The 24,944-nt window shown below is 49.0% G+C and overlaps 7 protein-coding genes across 7 annotated transcripts; 5 read left to right on the top strand and 2 right to left on the bottom strand.

Annotated features, from left to right (window-relative positions):
- Nucleotides 1–936: 936 nt before the first annotated feature.
- Nucleotides 937–2,878, bottom strand: STEHIDRAFT_69724 (S-adenosyl-L-methionine-dependent methyltransferase; the record flags this gene model as incomplete). Its single annotated transcript, XM_007311510.1, has 10 exons — nucleotides 937–1,077; nucleotides 1,141–1,430; nucleotides 1,497–1,551; nucleotides 1,612–1,760; nucleotides 1,823–2,049; nucleotides 2,103–2,147; nucleotides 2,203–2,340; nucleotides 2,384–2,442; nucleotides 2,505–2,579; nucleotides 2,633–2,878. The coding sequence occupies 10 exons, from the start codon at nucleotides 2,876–2,878 to the stop codon at nucleotides 937–939; spliced, it is 1,425 nt and encodes a 474-aa protein (XP_007311572.1).
- An 813-nt stretch (nucleotides 2,879–3,691) lies between these two features.
- Nucleotides 3,692–5,880, top strand: STEHIDRAFT_69720 (FAD/NAD-P-binding domain-containing protein; the record flags this gene model as incomplete). The annotated part of the gene is made up of 10 exons (XM_007311509.1): nucleotides 3,692–3,851; nucleotides 3,903–3,945; nucleotides 3,998–4,103; nucleotides 4,148–4,196; nucleotides 4,254–4,300; nucleotides 4,359–4,703; nucleotides 4,763–5,060; nucleotides 5,130–5,283; nucleotides 5,344–5,456; nucleotides 5,519–5,880. The coding sequence occupies 10 exons, from the start codon at nucleotides 3,692–3,694 to the stop codon at nucleotides 5,878–5,880; spliced, it is 1,677 nt and encodes a 558-aa protein (XP_007311571.1).
- A 432-nt stretch (nucleotides 5,881–6,312) lies between these two features.
- Nucleotides 6,313–8,234, bottom strand: STEHIDRAFT_106282 (uncharacterized protein; the record flags this gene model as incomplete). The annotated part of the gene is made up of 8 exons (XM_007311514.1): nucleotides 8,123–8,234; nucleotides 7,981–8,068; nucleotides 7,400–7,624; nucleotides 7,024–7,314; nucleotides 6,882–6,926; nucleotides 6,773–6,818; nucleotides 6,600–6,705; nucleotides 6,313–6,540 (listed from the first exon to the last, which is right to left on the bottom strand). The coding sequence occupies exons 5-8, from the start codon at nucleotides 6,913–6,915 to the stop codon at nucleotides 6,313–6,315; spliced, it is 414 nt and encodes a 137-aa protein (XP_007311576.1). The 5' UTR covers nucleotides 6,916–6,926; nucleotides 7,024–7,314; nucleotides 7,400–7,624; nucleotides 7,981–8,068; nucleotides 8,123–8,234.
- Nucleotides 8,235–9,577: 1,343 nt separating this feature from the next.
- STEHIDRAFT_173158 (uncharacterized protein) lies at nucleotides 9,578–11,413 on the top strand (the record flags this gene model as incomplete). The annotated part of the gene is made up of 8 exons (XM_007311513.1): nucleotides 9,578–9,663; nucleotides 9,723–9,738; nucleotides 9,798–9,856; nucleotides 9,938–10,174; nucleotides 10,238–10,371; nucleotides 10,452–10,523; nucleotides 10,590–10,979; nucleotides 11,065–11,413. The coding sequence occupies exons 7-8, from the start codon at nucleotides 10,849–10,851 to the stop codon at nucleotides 11,411–11,413; spliced, it is 480 nt and encodes a 159-aa protein (XP_007311575.1). The 5' UTR covers nucleotides 9,578–9,663; nucleotides 9,723–9,738; nucleotides 9,798–9,856; nucleotides 9,938–10,174; nucleotides 10,238–10,371; nucleotides 10,452–10,523; nucleotides 10,590–10,848.
- Nucleotides 11,414–12,806: 1,393 nt separating this feature from the next.
- STEHIDRAFT_163789 (uncharacterized protein) lies at nucleotides 12,807–13,557 on the top strand (the record flags this gene model as incomplete). The annotated part of the gene is made up of 2 exons (XM_007311512.1): nucleotides 12,807–13,004; nucleotides 13,225–13,557. The coding sequence occupies 2 exons, from the start codon at nucleotides 12,807–12,809 to the stop codon at nucleotides 13,555–13,557; spliced, it is 531 nt and encodes a 176-aa protein (XP_007311574.1).
- A 1,751-nt stretch (nucleotides 13,558–15,308) lies between these two features.
- STEHIDRAFT_163788 (uncharacterized protein) lies at nucleotides 15,309–19,300 on the top strand (the record flags this gene model as incomplete). Its single annotated transcript, XM_007311511.1, has 14 exons — nucleotides 15,309–15,479; nucleotides 15,541–15,633; nucleotides 15,713–16,102; nucleotides 16,220–16,437; nucleotides 16,497–16,781; nucleotides 16,852–17,101; nucleotides 17,167–17,361; nucleotides 17,423–17,528; nucleotides 17,591–17,994; nucleotides 18,075–18,377; nucleotides 18,470–18,550; nucleotides 18,601–18,785; nucleotides 18,841–18,965; nucleotides 19,020–19,300. The coding sequence occupies 14 exons, from the start codon at nucleotides 15,309–15,311 to the stop codon at nucleotides 19,298–19,300; spliced, it is 3,087 nt and encodes a 1,028-aa protein (XP_007311573.1).
- A 5,246-nt stretch (nucleotides 19,301–24,546) lies between these two features.
- On the top strand, nucleotides 24,547–24,926 carry STEHIDRAFT_69675 (NAD-P-binding protein; the record flags this gene model as incomplete). Its single annotated transcript, XM_007311504.1, has 2 exons — nucleotides 24,547–24,672; nucleotides 24,759–24,926. Coding segments are annotated over 2 exons (294 nt in total), but the record flags the coding sequence as incomplete, so codon positions are not given.
- Between the last annotated feature and the right edge of the window lie 18 nt (nucleotides 24,927–24,944).

Raw genomic sequence — 24,944 nt, 5'->3', positions numbered from 1 at the left:
AGTCGAATGGCACAGCGAGGGACACCCAAGTACGGTGGCCATGATAAGGATGGATAAAAAAAGAGAGAGTAATTTTTTTTTTACGCACCAAAGCGTTGCACCACCGGCAGCTCCATTGCGGTGTAGTTCTTGACACTTCACTAGCAGCAGATATTATACATGTCTAAGCTGAGCAGTGATGCAACTTCAAGTGACCATGGTTGACTGATGGACTCGGATATGCATAATCTTCAGCTAATTGAATAGTAGTACTCTCCCGTTCGAGACAAGGGAGGATAAAATTAGTGAGGCAGTGCTTTCGAGATCACAGTGGTTCTGGCATGGTAGCATGACAGCAAGTGACATGTACAATCATGCAAGTCGTTCATGAGGCCAGGAGATGCGCACGTCGGCGGAGTCTGACCTTTGGCGGGAGTCTGCAGGAACAGGTACTCTGTGGCCCTCTGAGCCCTTCACTGCGGTGCTACAAGTCCCCTCAAGTCCCTGCTCGCTACGAGAGCGAGTATGAATCAGCACACACTGTCGCCTATGGCCATTTATATCCCTGCTGGAGTGGTTCCACTTTTTCCTTCCTGTCTGGGGGCTGGACTGAGAACCTACCGAACCTGAGGCTGCAGTCCACGGGATTCACATACCGCGAGGCTGAGCCCCTTAACTGGGTTCGATTTACGCAGACATCATGAACCTTCAACGACTGCTGGCCAGCCTCACTGACGTAATTCAGCCATTCCTCTTATTGGCCTGAAGGCTGTGTGCTGCCACTAAATTCTTGTGTATCACTCCAGAATGCATAAATTGTATATTAGACCATTAGACTCGAACCATCAAGATCTCCTACAATCCATATTCGCAGCATGTGGCTAACTTCATACATGGATGAATTCAAATTTTCCGATACTCAATCATACACAGCAAGGAGAAGATTTCACAAAACCGTCAAAGGTCTGGAACAGCCTCAATCTGATGCAAGAACGACGAATTAGATCGATAAACTCTGACCGCCTTCCACCCGCTTTTCTTGAGAAGTCTGTCGAACTGGAGAATCGTACGCTCTTGAGCGCCATGCAAAAGAAGCATCTGAATGGTGTATAAGAATCATCAGCTTTTTGCTGCAGCTGGAGCGAGAGAACGCAAGAGTACCGTCATGTCGAGTATATATTCAGTGCTGTTGATTGGACCGTAGTTTGCAAGCAAGGGAGCCGGGGCATCATCCTTGGCGGTCACAGAAATAGTGTCGTTGTTACCCTCTCCGTAGCGGCATGGGTAAGACACAAGACACTCCGCAATTATGAGTTTAGTTTTCGGGGTCGCGGCCGAGCGTAACATGCTCAAAATCTTCGATGCGTAAGGGTCAGACCAGTCGTGCAGAATTTGTTTTAAGAGGAATACGGTTGCATTGTGGGCGGGTTGGGGAGTGAAGAAATCATGTGCTATAATAAATCAAACACAAAGTAGACAATTAGCGAATTGAACATAGAGAAAGCAGAAAAATCAACCTTGGAGGACCACGCGGCCCGATTCCACGACGGCAGGAAATTCCTTACTCCACACCTAGCAAACGACGGTGTCATTTATGGTACGCGACGCAGGTAGGGAGAGCCGAGACCATACCTTCTGTGCGTGCTCAAGCACTGGTGACGTGTCTTGAAGGATTATTCGAGCATCAGGAACCTCCTTTGCCAACACAAGCGAGATGGCGCCAACACCCGACCCAACATCTACAATAACGTCTTCTGAAGTCAACTTCTTCCAGTCGAATCCTGCCAGAGAGAATAATTAATAATCGATCATACATTGACGAAAGGAAAGTAAAATGTGTCACCTTTCAAAATCTCGCCAGGGGGTAGCATCGCAGCTATTCCCTGCATGACTGCAGAGAACCGATGCAAGCGATCTTCTTCTCCCGGAGTCTCAATGTGCGACCAGTACGGAAGTGTGGCCCCCGTAGCGACGTTCCATGGTGATTCAGTAGGTTCGTCCGAGAAGGCAGTCTTGGGATCTTTCAACGTCTTCAACAAAGAAGTGATGGCCACCGCACCCTCCTGGTATCTGAGATCACGATCTGAATTTGATACTTTTTGATAATTGGGCTGTGTGCTTACTCGTGGGCCATAAGAGCGGCGAATCCTGTGTGTCTTTCGAGAGGACTATACGGAGGTCAATAGGCTGGAGCTAAGGCCAATTAAGAGGAACATCTCTTACTTCGCTGCCAGCTCCTCCGGTGCTTTCCCAGTGTCAAGCATAGAAGAAAGCCGATTGTTGGCGAATACATCTGGCTCGATCTCGGTGAACATAAAGCTTGTAGCAAGGTATCGAAGTAGTCGGGCTGGTGGATATTCACTACTGACTTCAATAGTGGCTCAAGACAGGCTGCTGCAAATACTCGCCTGATTTTCGAGGATCCAGTTGATTTTTCTTGGAGATATCGTTAACGTGCAGACCCTAGACAGAAAAGAAGTAGGTGAGAACCGAACCTTTGGGCAGAATGAGGAATCAAAACGTACCTTTGGACCGGCTTCTCTCAGGATCTCAACTGTGTTGGTCTCAGCTAAGACGTGAATAGCAGCGGCCTCAAAATGCTGCACAACAGGTGAGCAACGACGTAGAGACGAAAAGGTACATCAGAACATACGCCAGTGCATTTTTGGAAGACCGAGACATGAGGTGGCTGAATTATCGCGTTAAGCTGGAGTGCAGCGACGGACGCGATGTTGATGGCCTTGGCCGTGGCAGGGTCAGCACGAAAGGCTTCAGAAGCTGGATCGAAAGGAGACTCGAGGCTCGGAACCTCAACGCCCCTCTTGGCGCAGGAGGACTCTATAACTGCGACGGAGTCGCTTATGAGCTTTGCGAGCTGTGAGAGCGTTGTCGAGGGCATGATGCTGACAGGCGGATTCTCGGACGATGAGAGGGGAATGGTTATGAAAGAGCCTTCCAACGCTTGAAGTCGCTAATTAAGATCGTACGATGACGTCGATCGGTATTTGTGCAGAGAACCAAACAAACTCCGGCCTACGCGGCCATTCGCCTGATCCTTTCGAGCAGAGCGCAAGACGATTCACTATCACTATATCTTAACGCCTCGAGTACTAAAAGAGCATCCGAGGATGTCCTAAACCGGCACAGTGATTGCGCGCTATAGCTATAAATGCACCAGAACCTCCGAATCGCTTTATTGTTGGAAATCTGAATCGTCCATCGTGGTCTCCTGCAGGCTCTCCATACGCCTGTATATTTACTATCATCATGATAAACTCCCTTCGTATGGCACGACGCAAGGACCGAATCAGAATCTGCTGTCTTGCTTCTGATAGTTCAATTCTCATCTGTCTGAAGCCGCAATGGCCGCCGGAGTCAGATGAGCTTCAACCGCGGATCATTGGTCAGGGAAGGCTCCCGATGGATGCCCTCACCTTGTATCGCCACATCTGTTTGAAGGGGATGCACTACCATCTCTTACTTCTACTTTGGGAGGTTTTCAGAATTATGCTGTGGAATTGCGTGAAGGTGCTTACACCTGGTTAGTCGTCCTTGACACCCGAAAAGACGTTATGGTAAGGTTCATCTAATGGAACCTAGGGCTGATCCAGCTTATGTAATTCTCATTTGACTTGCTTGAATCAATCTAGAGATAAAGGGCTCTGCAGATGTGTACGTGTGTCTCCACCTCCCGCATAGTAAACGCTCGCTTATGCAAATATGGCATGCAAAATTGAACCAGTGGTACTCCATTCTGACATCTTTACTGTGCTTGAATCTAACCCATTTTAATTGCTCTGCTCTCAAGACTGAAGTGCTTGTCATCGGAGGTGGTCCTGCCGGCTCGTACGCCGCTACTCTTCTTGCTCGAAGTAAGTTATGTTCGGCCATCTTTACCGACCGACATCTGACACTGACTGCAGATGGATTCTCCGTTACTTTAATGGAGCGTGATGTATTCCCGAGGTGTGTCGACTGCACAGACCGCGACATTGATTGAAGCTCAAATTACATTCAGATACCACGTTGGAGAAAGTCTTGTGCCGTCTGTTCGCCAGTTTCTGTCTATTGTGGAAGCCGACCAGATCATCAGTTCACACGGGTTCATACCTAAGGCATGTTCTGTGGTCACCCGACACAGACTTCTATGACTGACATGCTACTGCAGCCCGGCTCTGCCGTCAAACTTGTTCATACACCGGGGTCTAGGGAGTCTTGTCAGTCGCGTCTTATCTCACAGCACTTATATTCTCATTTTCATGGATTTCATCCAGACACAGATTTTATTGCCGAAGACCCCGAGAACGGAGCCTGGAATGTGGTACGCGCTCTGCTATCAGGTCTCAACTTGGAGTCACTCACATCCAACTTTTCTTGAGATTCGCTCGGAATTTGATGACATCCTACTCAAACATTCCGCTGCCTCCGGAGTGATCGTCCTCGAAGGCGTGAGGGTCACCAAACTTCATTTCGACACGGAGCGTCCTACTTCAGCCGACTGGGAACGCCATTCTGCTGGAGAGAAGGGTACCATTCGCTTCGAGTGGCTTGTCGACGCTTCTGGCCGCAGTGGAATTGTGTCTACCCAGTATCTGCGCAACAGGCACTTCAATGATTCCCTCAGAAACATCGCTTGTTGGGGATATTGGGCGGGCGGGGGTGTCTATTTGCCCGGAACGAAGAGGCATAATGCTCCTTGGTTCGAAGCTTTGACAGGCACGTTCGTTCATATTTTATTTGAGTCTATTTTAGTTTCATAATCCTCGGGCTCCGTGCAGATGAGTCAGGATGGGCATGGTATATCCCTCTGCATGATGGCACCACCTCTGTTGGTATCGTCATGTCGGAACGGGCTAGTTCTGCCAAAAGGAGGGCGTTCAATGAGAGTCGAAACAATATTTCGAGTGCTCCCACATCGTCTTTGACTGAGTTCTATCTAGACCAGATCCAATTTGTACCGCAAGTTGGAGAGTTCTTAAATAACGCTACGCTCAAAAGTAACATTCGTTCGGCGAGCGATTATAGCTACTCGGCCCAAGCGTACTCTGGGGATCATTTTCGACTGGTGGGCGATGCGCCCGGTACGTATCAATCTACGCAAGTCACTTCCATAAACTTAGCTGCTGACATATCGATCCCGATAAATACAGCGTTTATCGACCCGTTCTTTTCGTCTGGAGTCCATCTTGCATTCACTGGTGGCCTAGCGGCAGCTTGCACCATCGCGGCATCAAGAGACCAGACCTGTTCCGAGCAACAAGCTCGTAAGGTCCACGACCTCAAGATCGGGACCGCTTACACTCGGTAGGCCATCGTCCAATGTCTTTTCGAAGTCAGCTAATTCATAATATGTTCGCCATCTAGATTCTTGGTCCTCATTCTCGGCATCTACAAGCAAATACAATCTCAGAATGAACCAGTACTCCATGATGTTGACGAAGCGAATTTCGACCGTGCCTTCAGTTTTATCCGTCCTAGTAAGTAGGAACGTTTGAATGGACACTTTCTCTAAGATCACACCACACATTGTTCTGTGCAGTTATTCAGGGAGCCAGCGATGTCGGGAAAGAGCTTACGGAGGACGAGGTTCAAAAGGCCATGGACTTCTGCACGAACATATATGCTCCCGTCGACCCTGATCAGTTCAAAATAGTCCGCGAGCGCATCGACCCGCAGCTTCTTGCCAAAGACGGGCCGATATTACTGCCAGACGATATCAGCAACATTGTCGGCCCACAGGACGAGGAGGTAGTTAACCTTTTGAAAAGGTATCATGCACGTAGGCCGTTACGAGAGTTGTTTGATACGCACGGACATTTTAGCCATGAAGAGCTTGATGGATTTGTGATCAGTTGCGAGGGAGGTCGCCTGGGTTTAGCTGCGGTCAAGGATCAGAAGTGATGTGCATGTATACCACAAGCAAGATACTAGAAAAGTTTTATTGACGGTGTCCGTAGGGATGGGGTTTGGGAGAGTAAGAGCGGAAGTGTACAGTGAGGATGGCCCGCCAGAGGATATGTTACTATGTAGGTTAGAGTCTATTAGGAAGTGTATTCTCGTACCAGCTGGTATGAGAATGCTACCTGCTCAACCGAGTCGACGTGCAACGACAAAAAAAAAACAATAAATAGAGAAATCAATGACTAGACGAGAGAACAACCGACCCAACTTCGCGTGCCTTCTTCTCACGTTCTTTTTTCGTCGCCTCCTTCACCTTCAACATTTCCAAAGCCTCATCCTTCGTAAGAGTATCCGTGATTTACTAGAACGTAGTAGCGGCCACCAGCTCCTCCTAGGGATCGCGAAACCGTAGGCAAAGGTAGAGGTGCAAACTCACAACGAAACGTACCGGGGCGATGTCCACGACAAGCCTCCATAGCGGTCTCTTCTTTGCGTGAGCACAGAGATCTCACAAGGTACAGCGCTCCACAAAAAGCATAGCTGACCATCGCAGTTGAGAGTCGCGGTTAAATGTTTCCAAGCTTGTCCCATGTTAGCGAACAAGTGCGCGATATCCTTATTAACCAAACGGCCTGCGACTTCTTTGATGGCTGAACACACCTGTCCATACAGTAAGGCCTCAGTAGAAGCGTGTATGTGAATGGTTTCGAGGAGCTTACAATATCGGTGCCACAACCGATGGTGAATGTTATGTCGTGCCCGATGAGTGCCGATGAGGAGGTGTAGAGGGTCACGTATGCGGCGAAGCAGTCACAGTCTGTGTTCCTGCAGTCGTATATACAATTCAGATCACCACGCACGGTCGGTCACTCATACGATGACTTGCACTTACATCGCATCTGTACCGTCTCCCGACAATGACCTGGGGAAACGGACGTCTATATTCGAGTAATTCAATATGATCACCATGTAATCGAAAGTCATCGAGTGTCAATGCTTACCGTGCGTTTCAAAGTGGGTGATCCTGATGGTCATCGCAGTGCAGTCTAGTGAACATATGGAAGAAAAAGGAGCGTAGGCTGTTTGTAAGTAACGGGTTCGGCTGATGGCTCCAATTGCGTACACCATTACGGTCCGACCTACCTCATGACTAGAGACGGTTCTGCTGTCCGAACTTTACACCACGCTTACCTGATGTGGCACGAAAGACGAAGATGAACTCTAACTGACCATTGCACTCCCTCCGGGTAGTAGAGAGAGAGAATGAGGCAGAGCGTTCATGCTTCAATGAGCACTTCGAGAAGCCAGAGGGAGAGGATTTCAGTAAAGCGAATATAAACAGGAGGGAAGATGGCAGACTCGATGTGCGCAGTGGCCACAACGTCAATTGCATATCACCAGACGAAATTGCCAAACAACGCGTAGATATCCCCTCTACCGATATACAGGTCAAGAATTTTTGTCATATCCAATCCCTGTGTCATGAGTAGAGAAGACCTCGAATGCATACCGAACTCACGGTAGATATATGTAATCGAGCAAACCTGTTGACCCTCTGCTGAAAACGCGTGTAGACGATGGAGGGCGTACTTTGCAGTGCCACAGTATCGAGGACAAAGATACGTTGTCCGTCACCCTTACAAACTCTTTCCCCACGAAGGAAATGTGTACAGCACAGAATGTTGAACCTCTTTGGGTGTCGTAAGACGTCTCGTCAAACACTGTGGCATAATCCAAGCACAATCTGATGCAGATTACAAGCAAGTGTCAGTGACATTCAGCGCAGAAACAAGCAGGGCTCCCGCAGATGAAGAATAATACGTGGTGAGACACTGAGAATCAGCAACGCGTTTCAGAGACGTCCGCTCGACATCGTAGGGTGAGGTATGTGAGGCTCGACGGATGCGCGCTGTAACTCGCCTTCTGGAAGTATATGTCCGCTGCCAACATCGCCAGAATAACTCGGAAACGTCTGAAATAGCCCCATTTCTGCTAAGAACAGCATGCGAGAGCAGCTCGACATACGGTGTCCCCGCCGTCGAGAGAAACATGCGGAATATCTAGCCAAATTCAGACCGATAGACAACAGAAGAAACTCACCGTAAGCTCCCGTCATCTCAAGGCAAACTGCAGACTTAACGATATTCGGGACCGAGTACGGATAGTCGTTGCGTGAACGCTACAACAACTTTGAATTACTGAGACAGCCGACACGGTTTGAAGGGGTATACTGGGGATTTACCGAAGGTGTGGGAGAGCGAAACGGTGGAGCGGTGAGGAGGTCTTGGGCCTCCGGATCGCGGTTGGGACGCGGATATTGTGGCAGTGGCAGAAGATCCAGAGTAACATGGAGCAAGTATCGGAGCGGTGTTGAGATGAAGACCCTGGTCTTTGATTCCAAAGAGATTGAGGTTGAAATCGAGTTCGAGGTCGAGCGGCCTAAAAGAGTTGTGGTTAGATGAATTCAATACTGAGTCTTTCACCGAACAAACATTCGAATAACCAGCCATACCTGTCTCCTTCTCTGAGCTCCCTTCAGAAGGAACCCCTGCAACATACGCCGTCAGCTCTCGATCGGTCAGGACGGAGATCGGGATAGATTTTGTGAGCGGTAGGGCAGAAGTATAAGAGCCGAGGAGCGAGTATCCGGGGGGATCGAGGAATATGGTAGAAAAACGGAAAGAAGGTGGAATAGGGGTGCGTCAGAGATGGTGCGTGGCGCAATGCGAATAGACCTTATATGTTTCAAGTTTACTTGGAACTCGCTGGCGGAAGATCTGTCCGATCCGCCAATGAGCTTTCGCAAAAAGTTCCAAGTTTTCATTAACATATAAGCCCTAATGGGAACACATTTGTGAAGTTCCGGCTAGGGCAAGGCGTGTTCAAGTTGCTGTCGGAGGTTGCAAACTGATCAGTCTTTGCGATGTGGGCATCGAGTGCGAGTTGCGCCAATGGAAGACATGGAAGAAAAGGATGGAAAAACGACAAAGATCGACATATAAGACGTACTGGGTGATGTCTATGCTGTCCGACCCACCATTCAATCCAAAACTTAAGATGCTTCAACAACGCCACGCCTCTCGGTACCCTCAGCTCGTACTCCGTTCCAGCCGTTCCCATCTAATCTGTCGGATGCTCCCTTCTTACGACTCCCCGTTCGCTCTGGTACAACTCACTCGTCATCGCTTCCACTCGCCAACTCCGAGTATCCTCGAGAGCATCTGATTGCACGGATCATCGAAAGACGGTTGGGACGAGTGGATGGAATGCAATGGTTGAATAATCCAAGGGAGTCGGCTTAGGGGGAGATCTTTAGTGGAGTTTACGCAATTTCGTCGTATGATGTACTCTTCGAGAACAAGAGGTAGGCTGCCAGCAAAGAGGAGACGGATGAGACAGTCGAAGGGTGGGTCTTGATTGCGAGATTTTGGTCATATCATTGGGAGTGACATGAGTCTCGGCCATGACTACGTATCCGGGCGGAGAGGTATGTGATATATTCGACCGAAGAAACACCATAACTAGCTCATGGCCGTCGACGACGACAAAGTCGAGAGCGAGGGCTTGGTCGAAAGCTGCATGGGGATCTTATCTTATCTCACTCGCGATTATCTAACGTTCTTGGTGGCGGTGGTGGCGTGGCATCGCGATGTGGACGAAGTGCAAACGAAATGTCGAAGAATGTTGACCACGTCCTGCTACTTCTTTTTTCTTCGAAAGCTCCATACTCCCGCTATGCAACGGCGCGTAGTTGAAGATGAGATACTTAACTTTTCAAGCAGCGTACGTCCCTTCCTTCCTCTTTGTTTCGTCTTCGAACTGATGAGTTGGCAACGCGCTAGTGACTATCTGTGTATTGAGGTATTACGTCTGACCGTCTCCCCCAGCGTTTTGTGCATATGAACATGCAGATCATTCAGTATCCTCAATAGTTGTTGTCGGTGCTCGTGCTCACCTTCGAAGCTTCGGGATCGAGGTAGGTATACTCATTCCGTCGTATGGGCCTCCAACACTAACCGTCACAGGGCCGCTCCTCCCTTTCATCTCCGATACATAGTACTCGCCGACACCGTCGAACCCACCCTGATCAACTTCGTCGTAGGTGACGAGCCGGGCCCGCTCACTCCCTACATCTATCGTGAACGTCTTTCGAGACTTCTCCCTCTCCCTCTGGCGCCTCTTCTGGCGGTAATGGGAATAGAATTGGATGCGGAACGGGCGTGTGGAGGTACACATAGGTAGGTGCTTATGATGCTGGTGACAATTTTGCGGACGTGAGTGAGGATTCTCGAAGGTTCGTTCTATGTTTATTTCTCTTCTGGGTTCCCTAATGATTCGTCTTGTGCTTGTGTGGTAGAACGACAACCGCGCATCACAAATTTGAGCATTACTCGAGAATTATTACCTTGTTCTTGAATGTCCACTAGAACGTGAGTGTATCAGAGTATAGGAAGCTGAGGTTGCAGGCGATGGGATGTGCGGGGTTGACTGGTACGTGGTCGCTACATCTGCCTGCGCGTCACTTAATTCGTCTGAGGATCGAATGACTTATTCCTCCATCTTGCTCGTAGCGATTGCCGTGGAACGATGAGTGTTCAGGCAGGATATCCAAGGCTTCCTGGAGCGGTTAATCCGATTACAACGTGCGTCTTCATTTTCCACCCTCGTTCTCAACGATGTCATCGGTTTACCTCGGTCCTCAAAGATAGACAAGTCGAATTCGGCGAGGCCACGCTGCCGCACTACACCATCCCGACCTGGCAAAGTTATGGCGCTAGATTACGAGCCTTACCTACCAGCTGTTATTGCCCAGCTGTTGAAGGCTGCGAGTGTGAAGGCGGATATTTCGGGCTGCTGTTCTTCTACGTTATTCCTTTTTCCGACTTGCTCATCACTAACTTACGCTTATTGGTCTACATAGGAGAGGAAACCGTCCTGGAATAAAAAGAAGGCTGGTGTACTATCACCATGGACGGTAAACAGGCCGTCGACCGGACCCCGGCGATGGACGAACGCTGCCAGGTATTCGAGATACTGGTGATTCATGTGCCGAGCTCGAGCTTTCATCAGCACCGTGGGGTCAAGCATGCATGTTCTATGTACGTTCTCCCTCCACTTTGTCCTTTCTTCCCCAACGAGCAACATGCAATCGGAAGGGTGTGTCTGACCGTATCTAGACCTTAGGATCATACGTATCCACATTTCATCCGACAAAAATTCCAACACGCCAACCAATCGAGAGTTCTCCGCAACCCAGTCCCAGCTCCAACTGATAACTTCCATCTCCATTGAAGCCACCGCTTCCTTCCTCTCCTCGCCTCGTCCTACAAGTCACTCGCGGACACGCCTGCGTCCTCGGCGACCCGTCCTCGCTCCTTCCGCCCACATCAATCTCTTCGATGCTGCACAACGTGCACGGGCCAACATGCAAGAGCTCAGGAAACGATGGTCAGAGAAACTTGCTGCGTATATGAATGGAGGAAGTGGCGATGAAGGGGATCTGGATGGAGGAGACAGGAGGAGTGGGTGGTGATGGAGATGAAGGATATAGCGCCGGGGGTCGAGGTCGATAAAGATGTTTGAGTAGTTGTCGGGGGAGATCGGATAGGGCATGACGGTCATGGTGGGGAGCGTGAGGGTTCTTCTGCCACGGTTCGGAGTGTGAGATATCGAGGGGGAAAGTCCATGGGGATTTGCACATGAGTCAGAGTGAGGGTAATACTCGGGGATTTCTGCGATGAGTGGTGGAGAACCGGGAGGAGGGACGAGGGAGGTAGTGAAAGCTAGACGTTGTAGGTATTGTAAGTGAGTGGGTGCGAGGTCTCGATCTGCGATGATACCCGTATATTCTTACATCGTCGAACTTATTCGCAGGTCCGATTTTGCTCGCTGGGTACGCTCGGCGTCCCTTTCATACCTCGTCGGTTTTCCTCAGCGCGTTTGCTGTCAGTATATGTCATCGTCGTCTCTTCCTTTCGCCACAGTCACTCTTCCATCACCCACTTCTGACATATCATTGTTTTGTAGATCATGATGGCTCGCACGATAGATACATGTCGTGCTTTCTCACTCAAAGGATGATCCCCTTCTCCGTGAACCGTCAATCACACTATCGCTGTGAAGCTGACACGTCGAACCTTCGACCTTGATTTCGCTCGAAGTACTCGAGTCCGCCAACAGCTTTGTTGAAATAGGACGCTGCTTCTCCGATGCTATAGTTCGGATAGGGAATTCGATGTACAGTTGGCTGAAAGTATTGTCGATTTCCAGCTAGAAAACGAGGTCCTTGAACTGAAATCGGTAAACGTGCCACGGCCTACCCTCCAAGGTCTTTACTCCCATACCACCGTGTATTATAATAGTCGGGGGTCCTGACCATTCGTCCCGCTCTATTCCGGTTCTGAGCATGCCTCTTGTGGGCATTGTCGTCGCTTGTGTGGCACTTGCATGAGCGCCTTTCCAAACATGACATGTGATTTGGTAGAAACGTGGAACGAGTGTCCATCCTACCCTTCGGGGTTCGCTCTTACTTACCGATCAAGATTAGCGCCTCGATGGTGCTGTATATAACCTGATCCCACCTCTCCCGATTTCTTGATCTCTCCCGCCATCGCCCATCTATCTCTTGTGGTATGCATGTGTCGTGGTTAGACTGTGACGCCCACATCTAATATCAATTTCTTCGCCCTTGACAAGATGTTGAACGAAGTAGAAACTCCACGACGTGGTAGTACTGACGCCAACGTCACATACACTGAGCTTAGCGTGGTGGTTAAATCCCAGGTAGATATCCACCACCTCATTTACCGATTATATTCGACCAACAGGTTCTTCTCAGGATGTGGATATCCAAAAGTTCCCGAGCTTCGACACTCGGTACAGTCTAACGATGTGGTTTAGCTGCTTCGTCGTCGTGTTTCTCCGACATGTTATACTCTACTCATTTTGATGTCCATGTACAGCAGGATCCCTCGGAGGACAATGCCGGAAGGGTCGCTCGGATTCGTCTATGGTTGCAGACCTCATCACGTCTGGATCCGCAGCGTTACTCTCGCGTGCGCGACCTTGCAGATGCACTGCTCGATGGTTTCCTTGACTCGGGTGGCTTGGATGATATCAACGAGGTAGTGATGCACGCCACGAATGCGACGTCGCTCTGCCCCTCCTCTGACTCGAACGAAACTGCCATGTGTCTCGATCTTTTAGGCATTTGTCTCCGTTACCGATTCCATTTTTTTTTGGAAACAATGTTGATATTGAAATTTGAAGCCGCCGTTTCTGCACAAAAGGAGGCTGTGGCGCTCACTCCTGATGGTCACAAATATAGTGTCATTTATCTCGCAGATCTTGGCGTCATACTTTCGTCGTTTCGGACAGTCGGAAGATCTTCGTGACGTTGAGGAAGCCATTGCACTACAGAATCGCTCTATTGAGCTTACACCTGACGGACATTTGAATCCGCACAAGCCCACGCATCTCGAAGATCTTGGAAATACGTTTATGAACCGATTCGAGCTTCTGGGCAACGCAGACGATATCGACCAGTGCATCTTATCCCATAGCCACGCCATCGCCCTTACGGGTGAGAATGGGGCTTATAAACCTGGGCAGCTTCACAACCTTGGAAACGCGCTCATTACACACAACTCTTCTACGCTCGAACGATCTACTTTCTGACCGATACGTCGTTATAAAACAACTCATCCTTCGGCGTATCTCTGTACTTCACACAAAACCGATGATGATACCTCGCCCTCAACAACCTCTTGACGAAATTATCTCCCACATCCGGCTTCTCCGCAGAGCTGTCCAGGCGTTGCCACAAATCACAACCATCTGGATTTGCTCGGTCGGCATACTGGTACTATTCCATTCGTCTATCATGTGGAGTGGAAGAGTATTTATGCTAATGTACTACTCGTATGTGCATGGCCTCTTTGCGAGCTCGACGGATCAAGCTCTCTTCGCGCTCGTCTCGATGATCGGTAAGTCCACCTACATCAAAATTCTCGGGTATCAACCCATGGTTTCAAGTTACACATCACCGCTTACGAAATGAAAGGTTTGTGAAGGCACATCATTCTCAACGTTTGAGTCGCACTCTACGGTGCTATTCTAATAGGTATGGACGATATACTGTGCAAAAAATATTGTCGGTGGTCTTGCCCGCAGGTTCACGACTTAGCCAGAAAACCCGCGCAGGTCGTCCTCTTGTTAGCCTTAATTCACACAGGTTGTAGAAGTTGTTAAAATGCGCACAAGTTTCCGAGAGGAGCCCAAGTTTTACGCAGGTTTGATCACAAGCCGAAATTCACGCAGGTCTGTACTGCCATGCTTTCGAAGCTTTACACAGGCCACGTTGCCGGTTCTTGGTCTATGGTCTGGCGCATGCCGTAGTATATACCTCCGAATCCCTGTTCACTCCTCCCCTTTTTGTACAGTTGCAACATCACCGTTCTTGACTGGTCCCTTCCCGGTTGTACATAGGCTATCTGCTCGATCCTTATCCAAGATACTCACTCCAAGATACTCACTGGGTATAGCTTATGGTTTTTTCGCTTGTACTGATTAGTCTAGTTGCTGTGGCACCGACTACTCTATGAGGGCTCTTCACGGTGTCTCTTCTATATGGGCCTTCGTATTCATGCTATCTGAACGAGTATGGCTTCGTTATTCCAGATCATACCACGCTGGGCTGTTGTGGTGCTCCTCCTGTAGCTACTTCTAGGCTATCTGGCCACTTTGCGATGAGGAGATCCATTGAATAATTAGAGCGCAGTCCGGAGTCACCGATAGACAAGGCGCAGGAGACCACGTCGGCTCTCTAGCGGAATCAAAGATCCGCAATGAGCAACATATGACTGCTAATCACTTCTGAGAGCGCCCTGTTTCCTATTGTTCATACCCACCAGTTCACATCCTACGAGTCTCCTTTGTACTCCCTGGCGGTAACTCTGGGTATTCATGCCCTCGAAATATTCTTTTTGAGTGGTGTATTGTAGACGACGTACACTGCTCTTCATCTTTGCTCATGGCTCATAGCTTTCAGTAGACTGCGATCACGGAAGCAGTATATCAATTAAAGTTGAAACCGACGAAACCCTTTCTCTGACGACCATCCCGACGGGTATCTCTCACCCTTGTGGAGCAGAAAAAATCTTTTCATCATGCCTAGAAATCGTGACCGAAATGTCAATGTCTCACCATCTTGTCGAACGGCTGTCTCCAGGACTCTTCGGCCACCACTTGGATTCGCTTCTTCATCGAAACACAGTCTTAATTTGGGTGGACTATTTATTTAGCTCAGGTTTTCGCGGCTCGGCTCTCGCCCCTTCCCTCTTTTTGCACCCCCATCGTAATATCCCTGTGCTGAAGCCGCTTAGCTCGTTATGTATTCCGACGAACAGGTTCTTAACTGGACACTCACTATGGACGACTTAGGTGTTTGTACACACAACCTTTGTCGAGAAAACCCGGGTCTTTGTCAGATCTTTTACCCTGCGGACGACGACCGCCAGCTTGCCCGCAATCCCTCTACTCTCCCTCGTGCTAAATGCATGTTCTGTGGACATGTAGCAGCCATCCATAAAAGACCGCAGGTATATCACCCATGTCTTCGAAATGATAAACATATCTTACCTACCTTCATTTACGCTTCAGAGACCTGCTGCAGCTGGACCTGCACCTGGGGCACAAAACTCCGCCCAGCCTGCCAATGCAGCGCCTTCGAGTCCGCATCTCCCTGACTCGGCGGTACGCTCACTCCAGAGACTCTTTATTTCTTTTCCCCTCGCCCGATTCAATATCTGACATAACCACCGCCTTTTTCAAGCATCAACGCTCTCATTTCACCGCCAGCGAACCATCCCCCACTCAGTCTACATTATTCAACTCACGTCCTTCCACCGGCAAGAAATACTCACAGCCGCCCCCTTCCACTCACCCTACTTCATCATCTCCTTCCAATTCTTCGTATAACTTCGGATTCGATGCCAACGCGTTCAAGTCCCACGCGAATGTTCGTACTGATCGAGCCGCCCAGTCAGACGGACACACAGCGCCCCAGGATCCTAGTCCGCCTTCTCCTACTCCACAGCCACAATCCTACGCCGATCGAGCTGCCGACCGTGCTGATCATATGGGCAACAACAGAGCCGCCCACAAAGCCGGACAGCCAATCCGAGCGAGTAAACTCGGCCAAAAGTACTATCCTAGTCAAGATGTAAGTCTGGTTATTATCCATGACATCATCTCACACCTCATACGAGTCACTCATCATGCCCTTTGGTCCCTTTTGCTACCATTTGACCCATGAATTAACGTTTCCACTCTATACTAGGTAACAACTGAAGCCGAGACCAATGGACCACCGGAGACAAAGAAGGCACGAGACAAGCGCAAGAGGGCTGACAAGAAACGCTCAGATAGCTCGAAGGCCTCATCGTCTAAGTCTCCCAACGAACAGGCCGAGGTTAAGGAGTTCAAATTCAAGTTCGCCCTCCTTCCGGAGATCATGTCTGTGCACGCTGGGACTCGTCGTGTTCCAAGTCCTGCTGAGTGTGTCTTCGTCCCCTGAACTTGTCCCTGTTTAATTATCTGACCGGCTATGACGATAGCCTAACTAGTCTCGACATACAGTGCCTCATAAAATCTACGTCGATCTTCTCCAATACCCCTCCGTCCGTCATCGCTACTACAGTGTCGAACCTCTTCCAGCATGTCCCAGAGATGCTCGCCTCGAAAGTTCATCGTGATTCCGCTCACGCCACTCGACCCTCCGACCCTACCAATCCCTTTGCCTCTTGGGTGCTTCTCGTCCCAAAACCTGGAAACAAGGGTGCCGCTACATTTCTCACATCGTACCCAGCTAACCGAAAAATCGATCTTGATCAACTCCTACAGTACGTGTTCGACTATATGTCTTTTAATTCGATGAGATGGCTTAAAGTTGTATGATTTTCTTGCTCTCAGAGTTGTCTCTGCTACAAATATTCGCAATGCCGCACGTGCCTGGCCGAATCTCGTTCTCATTGCACTTCTCCCAGGTCAACCAGATATCGGAACTTCGGGGAAAGGAGCAGCCAGAGACGAGGTTTCTGATGGAGATGATGAGGTGGAAGAGGTAGATCAAGACGGCGAAGAGCACAGCGCTGAGGGAGCAAGTGAGGATGAAGAGGATGTTGATGAGAATGACGAAATTGGTGATGCCCAACCTAAGAAGGTTCGAATCCCAGCTATGTTTATCTTCCTCGCTTTCTCCCTCACACTCACACTTCATTCATATAGCGCTCTCGACCAAGCCATGTTCCCAGCCACACCAATGACTTCCAAGCCCAGACAAATCCACCCAAATTGACATCCGCTCCTCACAGTAGCACCACCAAGCCTGACGATGATGCACCGGACGCAATAAGCCCTCAGCATGAGCATCTTGTCTACCTTATCGACAACATTGTGGAACCAGCGCGTCGCTCTTCTATGGTGAGATGTTACATTACCTAGATCATCTTAACTTCGTGTGCTGATGATTCGGATAATATAGTGGCCTTTGACTGCTCACGAGCTCTATCAACGTACTTTGAGCATGAAAAGCGGTATGGACATGGCATATGGCACATATTACGGCCATCCGGGATCCTCACATAAAGGTACATATTAATCTGAGGAAACATTATCAGTACCTAGTAGGCTCACTTCTCGGGCTGCGAAGATTTCGACCGAGACGTGTTCTGGAACACGTTTGTTGACCCTTTTCTAGACTCGCTTGGATTCCTTCGAGCACTGGCGACAAACGTCCTGGCGATAGCAGGCGATCAGACCCCATCTGCCGACAAATGCGACCACGAAGTTGCGTCCGTCACCAAGTTCGGTCCTCATGGTCTGCATACCATCACCGAAGGTCTCTCGTTTGCGTACGAGTTTCTCCCTGACACCTCCATCTCTACGTGGTACAACTATCGCCTCCGTCTTCGCGACCTCTCTACCGACGTCACTACTCTCATCCACAACTTCTATCACGCTCATGAGGTATCACGGCCAGAGCGGTACGCCCCAATCGTGTATCGTAACCTTCTCAGAACTATTGAACAGTGCGACAAGAGGGGCCAGTTGAATGTATGCTCGCTTTCTCTCTCGTTCTAACTCTCCTCCTGTGTCATTTTAGATATCTGACTCGCTACTATGCTTCTCTACAGCCCGCCACAGTACAGGACTGGAAGAAACTCCGTGTTGCGGCAGTGAATGAGATATCTTCTGTTGAAGATATTCGAGAGGCACTAGCTCATGACTTCGGCATTCCGGATTCCACTGGTCACATGGTCGTGGTTGTTGAGAGACTGTTAGGCGGAGAATGGGGTATTTCTCGAGTTGTTGTGCGGACCATATTCGATGCTCTGTATAATCTACCTTGGTGGTACCGCTGGGACCGTGGCGAGCTACGGACAGTACTTGAAGCGTTCTGTGGGGATGTGTTGAAAGCGCTTCAAGCGCTTCCAAAGGTAGCTCAATATTCAATCTTTTTAATCGCATTTTCATTTCAGAAATTTATATTTGTGTCTGATCACGTCTCTTTCTTTCTGTCATTTCGCAGACCTCAAAGAAGCCCGATGGTGTGCCCGAGGCGAAGAATGAAAAAGGTACTCGTACATCTCAGGCATGTCTTCTACTTGTCGTACATCTTGTGGAAGCCGAAATTCCTGTTGCTTATTGTCGAGATCATAGACTTCATCTTCAACATTGGGCTCGAAAGGTCGTTATAATACTCGAACCCATTCCCAGAGAGCAGACAATACAGCACCAAAATCGAGGAAGGCGAAGGACACAGCTTATCCGGCGAAAGGGAATGGCTCAGGAAGGGATGATAGTGGTAATGCAAAGTTTACGGGAGATGGGACGGCGAGCGATCCGTAGGTTTACACGCTGTTTGTATATGAGTGATCCGTTGAAGGGAACACAATCTAGTCTCTTTTTGCAGTCCGATGACGATGAACCCTCTCTCTCTCCTCCTCCACGGCCGCATGATGCACCCAAGACAAATACTTTCTATGCTGAGTTCGAAGAGACAGAGGCAGATAGGGACCTCGACAGTACGTTACATTCCTTCTTGCATTCGCTTCAAATCTCAGTGCATCAGAACATAGAGTGCCTTCGTGATATGTTTGATGCGATGCATAATCCCCATCGTTATCGAGATGCCTCTCCTCCATATTCTGACTCTGACTCGTTCTCCTCCACGCCTATATTGAACGAAGACGATACACTTCCCGATGCTCCTAAACAGCCTGCTGCGTCCACATCTACGGCCCCCTCTGCACCGCCCACGTCCGCGCCACCGCCACATCCACTCACTCCTCGACCACAGCTCCTGTATCAACGTTCTATGCTAACGCTTCTGACGAGACTATTGACCGGTATAGGGTAACAGTCGACAAGATGCTCGCTTGTCTGGGACGGTCCGACTGGAAGGACATAGTAGATGTTCTGGTCCGGTCTGTACGCCACCCGGAGGTATCAATGAGGCCCGACATCATTCAGTTAAGGAGCCAAACATATGCCCAGCAGTATAAACGACTGTCCTTGGTACGCACTATCATTATTTGCATGTTCTATCATGATAATCATTCGGATATCAGGTATATCACCCGGACAAAAACATGCGATATGGACCTACCTGGAGGTCTCTTTGCGAGGATATTACGAAGATCTTGAATGCCTGCAGGCGAAAAAGACGTTGAGCAATGTATCTGAATTATAGGGATATTCCTTCTTTGTCATACTGGCTTGTCACCCAGTAGTGGCAGTATAGATGTGATTCGTGAACTGTAGTTAGCTCTGCATCGATCATTTTGAACACTTTATTGTCTACCATGATTGCATCGGCCGCTCAAATGTAGCTCAGGCTGTGCAGCGCTTGCTTTATCGGTATTCTGTTTTTGTGCGGTGGATCTATCATTTTTACGACCTTCGACACTCTGTTCTACCGATTATATTGCTGTAAGGTCAATCCAACAGCTAAATACCTATAGCACGACGTCCCAGTCTACACAGATTCACTTTGTCACTGCGAACCAGTAAACCGAATTGTCAGCTTTCCGGGAAGATTGGCTTATTGCTAGCACTAGACATGCGCTAATCTTTTTAGGTCCCTAAGCAAAGTACTAACTGAAAACTCTGTCTCTTCAGGGAAATTGATTGAATGGCCGTAGCTTCAGCCCTCCTGGCTATACTTTAATTATACTCGCTCGACTTCTGCCTAGGTATTCTTCCGAGCACCAATAAAATATTTGGGTTCTAGCTCTCGTACAAACGCTTCTTCAATCATTTCTCATTCATCCTGTGTGTGTTACAGCAGTAAAAACCCGTGTTCGTCGATTTTACAAGCCTATACCGGTTTATATGATCGTGAAACACATCTTAAAATCATCTAAATGAGCGTATGAGACTTCACAAAACTTTCCAGTCTCTCTACTATTTTACTGAGGTACCAAGAACAGTAGAGCTGGAACTCGGCAAAAAGTCCCGGTCGGAGTTTGAGCCCCACCTGCCTGTAAAGGGAAGCCGGTGGCTGAGCCGCGTCAACAGCCACTCCGACCAGCTCACGGGTGAGCTGCTGGCTCTGACCCATCTCTGGGTCTCCTATGAGTATGTACTTAACCATCGTCCTCTAACCCGTATATATATACACTCATACACTCGTTAAGATGTCTGCACAATTTCCTCCAGATTTCTACGATTTTATCTAACCTCTAGCGGTCGCACCGAATTGCTGGTTCCTGTGAAACGTTTCAAACTCCGCTCTCTCTGCCTCCCGCTCGACTTACCACTCCGCCAGAGCATGCTACCGGCCACCAAATGGCTCCGAATAAAATGTTAGAATGGACGATACATTCATATCTTTATTGATAGCCCAATGTCTTGATGATAGAACAAGAACTCATTGAAGGTAGTCAAGTTGTTCACCCATCCGAGGTCTATGGACTGGAATTGTACTCCGTGCAAGATCTTTATAACAGGACAAACATTCCCAACGCACATGAGTTCGGCACAGAGATTCTGAACAAGTATCCGGCACCAAATTCTACGCGGAAAAGCAAAGCGCAACCAATACAGCATTGGGATGAGGACGGTTGGAACATGCAGAGTGTCACTGTAAAACAAAGCAGACTGGTGTCGATCACGATCCAGCTGGAATGCATATTGGGAGCAGGGTCAAATACTAACAAGATCTGCATCAAGAAATCCGAGCACATTACAGTCCAGTCACACTGATTCTGATAGGGAGAAACCCATTCATACTTATTACTCGAGTTCTGGATGTTCCGAATGACCTAGTGCATGTGTCGGAGGATAAGAAACCAAGGCAGGAAGACCAAGCACAGCCCTGAGCGTGGACATCGTGGAAGTAAGTTGTCATAGTCCCAACAAGCTAGTGCTATCCGCACAGAGTTTGCTGAATATATGTATCATGCAACATATCACACCGGTTCTGTGATTTATGTAGCCACAAACTTAACTAGTTAGAGTCGTTTAACGCAGTCTTGAATCTTGGACACAGAAATCATGGGAGATAGTAATTCAGTAGTAATATTCAAACCGCGATAGCAATGGAGCTGCTAGCGACTTTAATACTAGGAAGGATACATAGACATCGCCACAGTCTAACTCCCAGGCGCGTTCTCATTCATGATGGTAGTAAGCAAAGCTACAGCTTCAATATATACGTCAATACCCCAGTTCAAATCATCACGCTGAAGGTCAATACGCCCCTCAAGCAGATCTCGCGCCTCCCGGATCATCTCTTCCTTCTCATCGTCCTCCTGAAACCCAGCTTCAACATCTGCCCGACGTGAGCGCTCCCACTCCTCACGCATCTCATCCTCCGGTGGTACTGGACCCTCACCATCGACACCATAGTCCGGATGCTCTGCTACCTCGATCGGATCCCCAGGGTCATACTCCCACCATCCCTCGCGAATACCCCTCTCTCGACTCAGCTCAAACAACGCCACTGGGCTCAGATTACCCTCTGTTCGAATTCGATGATGGTTCCAAGCGTGTGCCGTGCGGTTAAGAGAGTCTTGTATGCGATCGTGAAACACGAGAATGATGCAGACCTGATGTAGAATATTGTTCAGGTCGAGCAGGTCGTTCTCCTCTAGGTATGAGAAGATCTTGCGGTAGGTCTCGATGGTGCCCTTGCGCACATCTCTCCACCCTCGCTCCATGCGAACATTGTGCATCGACCTTGTGGGCAAGGATCATATCTAGTCAGTAAAAATCGAAGATGAAATCGCGAGTAAAAACACACCAGCCGCGGATGTAGGCTCGATGTGATGCGCTCCACTGCTCAACCATCCAGCTCTCGATACCATTATTCTCCCGGCCATAATCACCACGAACCCGGCTAGGGCGACCATACTTCGCCACACCTTCCTTCAAAAACGCGTCCAACACCGTGCGCGAGGTCTTGTTGTGACGGAGGGCGAGGTAAATGATTAGGCGTGAGAAGCCGTCGACACAACCATGGATGTAGAATCCCCAGCGTAGGAGCTTTTCATTGCCGTCTTGATGCCAGAGCGACATAGAACCACGTACACGATAGACTCGACGACGAATAATACCTGCCCAACTGAAAAAAAGAATTAATACCAAGATGTACATATGAGGTAAAGTGAACTTTGTGAACCGTGTAAGAACGCCTATAGGATCAACGCGTTTAAGGCTCTCTTGAACTCGGCGCATCGGAAGATGAAGCCCACGAGTCTGGAGATGACCGCGAATGATGCCTGCACCGTCGAAGGGATGCAAAAGTGAGATTTCAGCAATAATTTCATCGAGAGCGTCGTCTGATACGTCGGAGTACTCCTGTACGGTGGTAGATATCCCAAGCCGTTCCAGATGATAATACAGCGTCCGACGAACAACGCCCATGGCCTTGGCCACACGCTCCCACGATGCACCCAATGAGTGCAGACATAAGGCGCGAGGAATGTCAAGATCAAGACGAGGACGCCCTGGGCGCCCGGTGTACACTCTAGGAATATGATATGAGGGAGGAGGTGGCGGGGTGTCAAGGAACTGTTGTAGAGGCTGTATCATGGCATTCGTGGTGTTGACAAGGCTAGAGCGCTCGTCTTCCGTGGTGTATGGGTCGTCAAGATTGAGAAGAACACGTCTGACAGAGTCGAGTTGTCGCACAGTGCGTTCGACAGCGGGGCGGTCGGCATTAGGAAGTGACATAATGATGAAAAGAGCTTCTCGAGAAAACCGATGAGCGTCAACGAAGAATCTGTGGAGCCCTGGAGGGGGATCCATGATGACGGTCTCCTCTAGCAACAGTGGCAAATGATGAGTGGGTCAATGGGAAGGTATATAATTGGCCTGAGTATATTGGGGATTATCGATAGCATTTGCTGTATAATTTCGGATGTGGAGCTGATGGGGCCTAGAGAGTATCTAGAATCATCGACACTCAAGTCCGGAGTGACTTGCGGTTCCTAACCAGACGTGGTATCCCGGACCCCTAAGTGCACAGTTGATGTTCCCCGAGCCAGGGACCTAGCAACAATATCCAAGGCCGATAAATTTGTAAATACAGAGCAGCACTCGCACTATCGAGCAGTAGTGCTCAGTCACTACCGTGAACCCTTGAGGTAGAACACGAGACAGTGTGTGCAATACAGGAGTCAGTGCCCTCGGATGACCAGGTTTTTGCCAAATTGAACACTATGGAAGAAGGGCCCAAGACGATCATGTCCGAGATGATTCGATGATCCAAGGAGCAACTGCAACCGCGGATTGCAATAGCGAACGAGTCCAGATGTTTCCAGACGGCAAAAGGCGGTGTCAGGGCTGAGGAAAGTCAATGACTGCATACTCGGAAGTTATCAGGGAGTCAATGGAGCCCAAATGGAGCCAATACTTCATCACGATCTCGGATGAGTGGCAGCCTCACTGTGATGTGGGTTTTTTTTAGCAAGACGACAGTCCAATGACAGGAAGACAACTAGTAGATGGGCCAGTCGATCGGGTACAAGAGCATTCAAGATTTAATATCGACACTGAGAAAGAACTAGTCACGTTGTTACACGAGACCTTGAGTGTCGAAAGGAAGTATGAGAGACCACACCACCGGTGATCATCGATCAACCTCGAGCTTTGTGTGTCGACTTGAGAGATTGCGAGTACCCAAGTAAGAATGTTGAACTTACGCACGCCACACGAACGTGCGCGAGCCGCATCTTGCCGGACCAGCTTGCGCGTATTTTTGTAGACGGTCAACGAACCTGAGTGAATTTTGGACGACCTGCACGGATTTTCTGGCAAAGTCGTGAACCTGCGGGCAAGACCACCGACAATATTTTTTGCACAGTATATCGCCCATAGATGTCCGTGACAGATGACGCATCTCCTCTCTGCGCCGTAGTACCGAACTAATACTCATGGGTATAGTAGGGTATTAATAAGTGATATAGGTCTACAAAGGGAAATGTGAACGGAATGGAAGATGTCATCGGACTGATTCTGGCGTTCACAGCCTTTTTAAAGAGCTCCATATATCGCCTTCGGAATGTCCATTATCTGTACACCTCTGTGCTCTTTTGTCTTTCCCCCTTACCCGCGTATAGCTGGCGTTCCGAAGGAAATTACATCCTCTGCATAATATTCATGTCGACATTCAGCCAATTCGTCGTCCCGAAACCCACGTTCTCCGTTGACAACATACCAGACCTCTCCGGAAAGATCATCATCGTAACCGGAGGTTACACCGGCATTGGTAAAGAGACAGTGAAAGTAAGTTAATTAGTAGGAATATTGGATTGTAGCGAACGCACTTGGTCATCCGTCCTCTGCAGTGCTCACTCCCCTGGCGTGTGTAGGCTCTCTTGATAAAGAATGCGAAGGTATACATCGCCGGTCGTAACTCAAAGAAAGCGGAAGACGCGATTGAAGATCTACGCACGACGACAGGAGGTAAGGAGGCGGTGTTTCTCGAACTAGATCTTGCAAACTTGGAGTCTATAAGGAGGGCAGTGCGAACATATCTTGGGTGCGTGCATATAAAG

This window comes from Stereum hirsutum (genome assembly GCF_000264905.1).
Source record: "Stereum hirsutum FP-91666 SS1 unplaced genomic scaffold STEHIscaffold_28, whole genome shotgun sequence".
Lineage (NCBI taxonomy): Eukaryota > Fungi > Basidiomycota > Agaricomycetes > Russulales > Stereaceae > Stereum > Stereum hirsutum.
The sequence above is the reverse complement of the archived record's forward strand: the minus strand, read 5'-3'. Positions and strand labels throughout refer to the sequence as shown.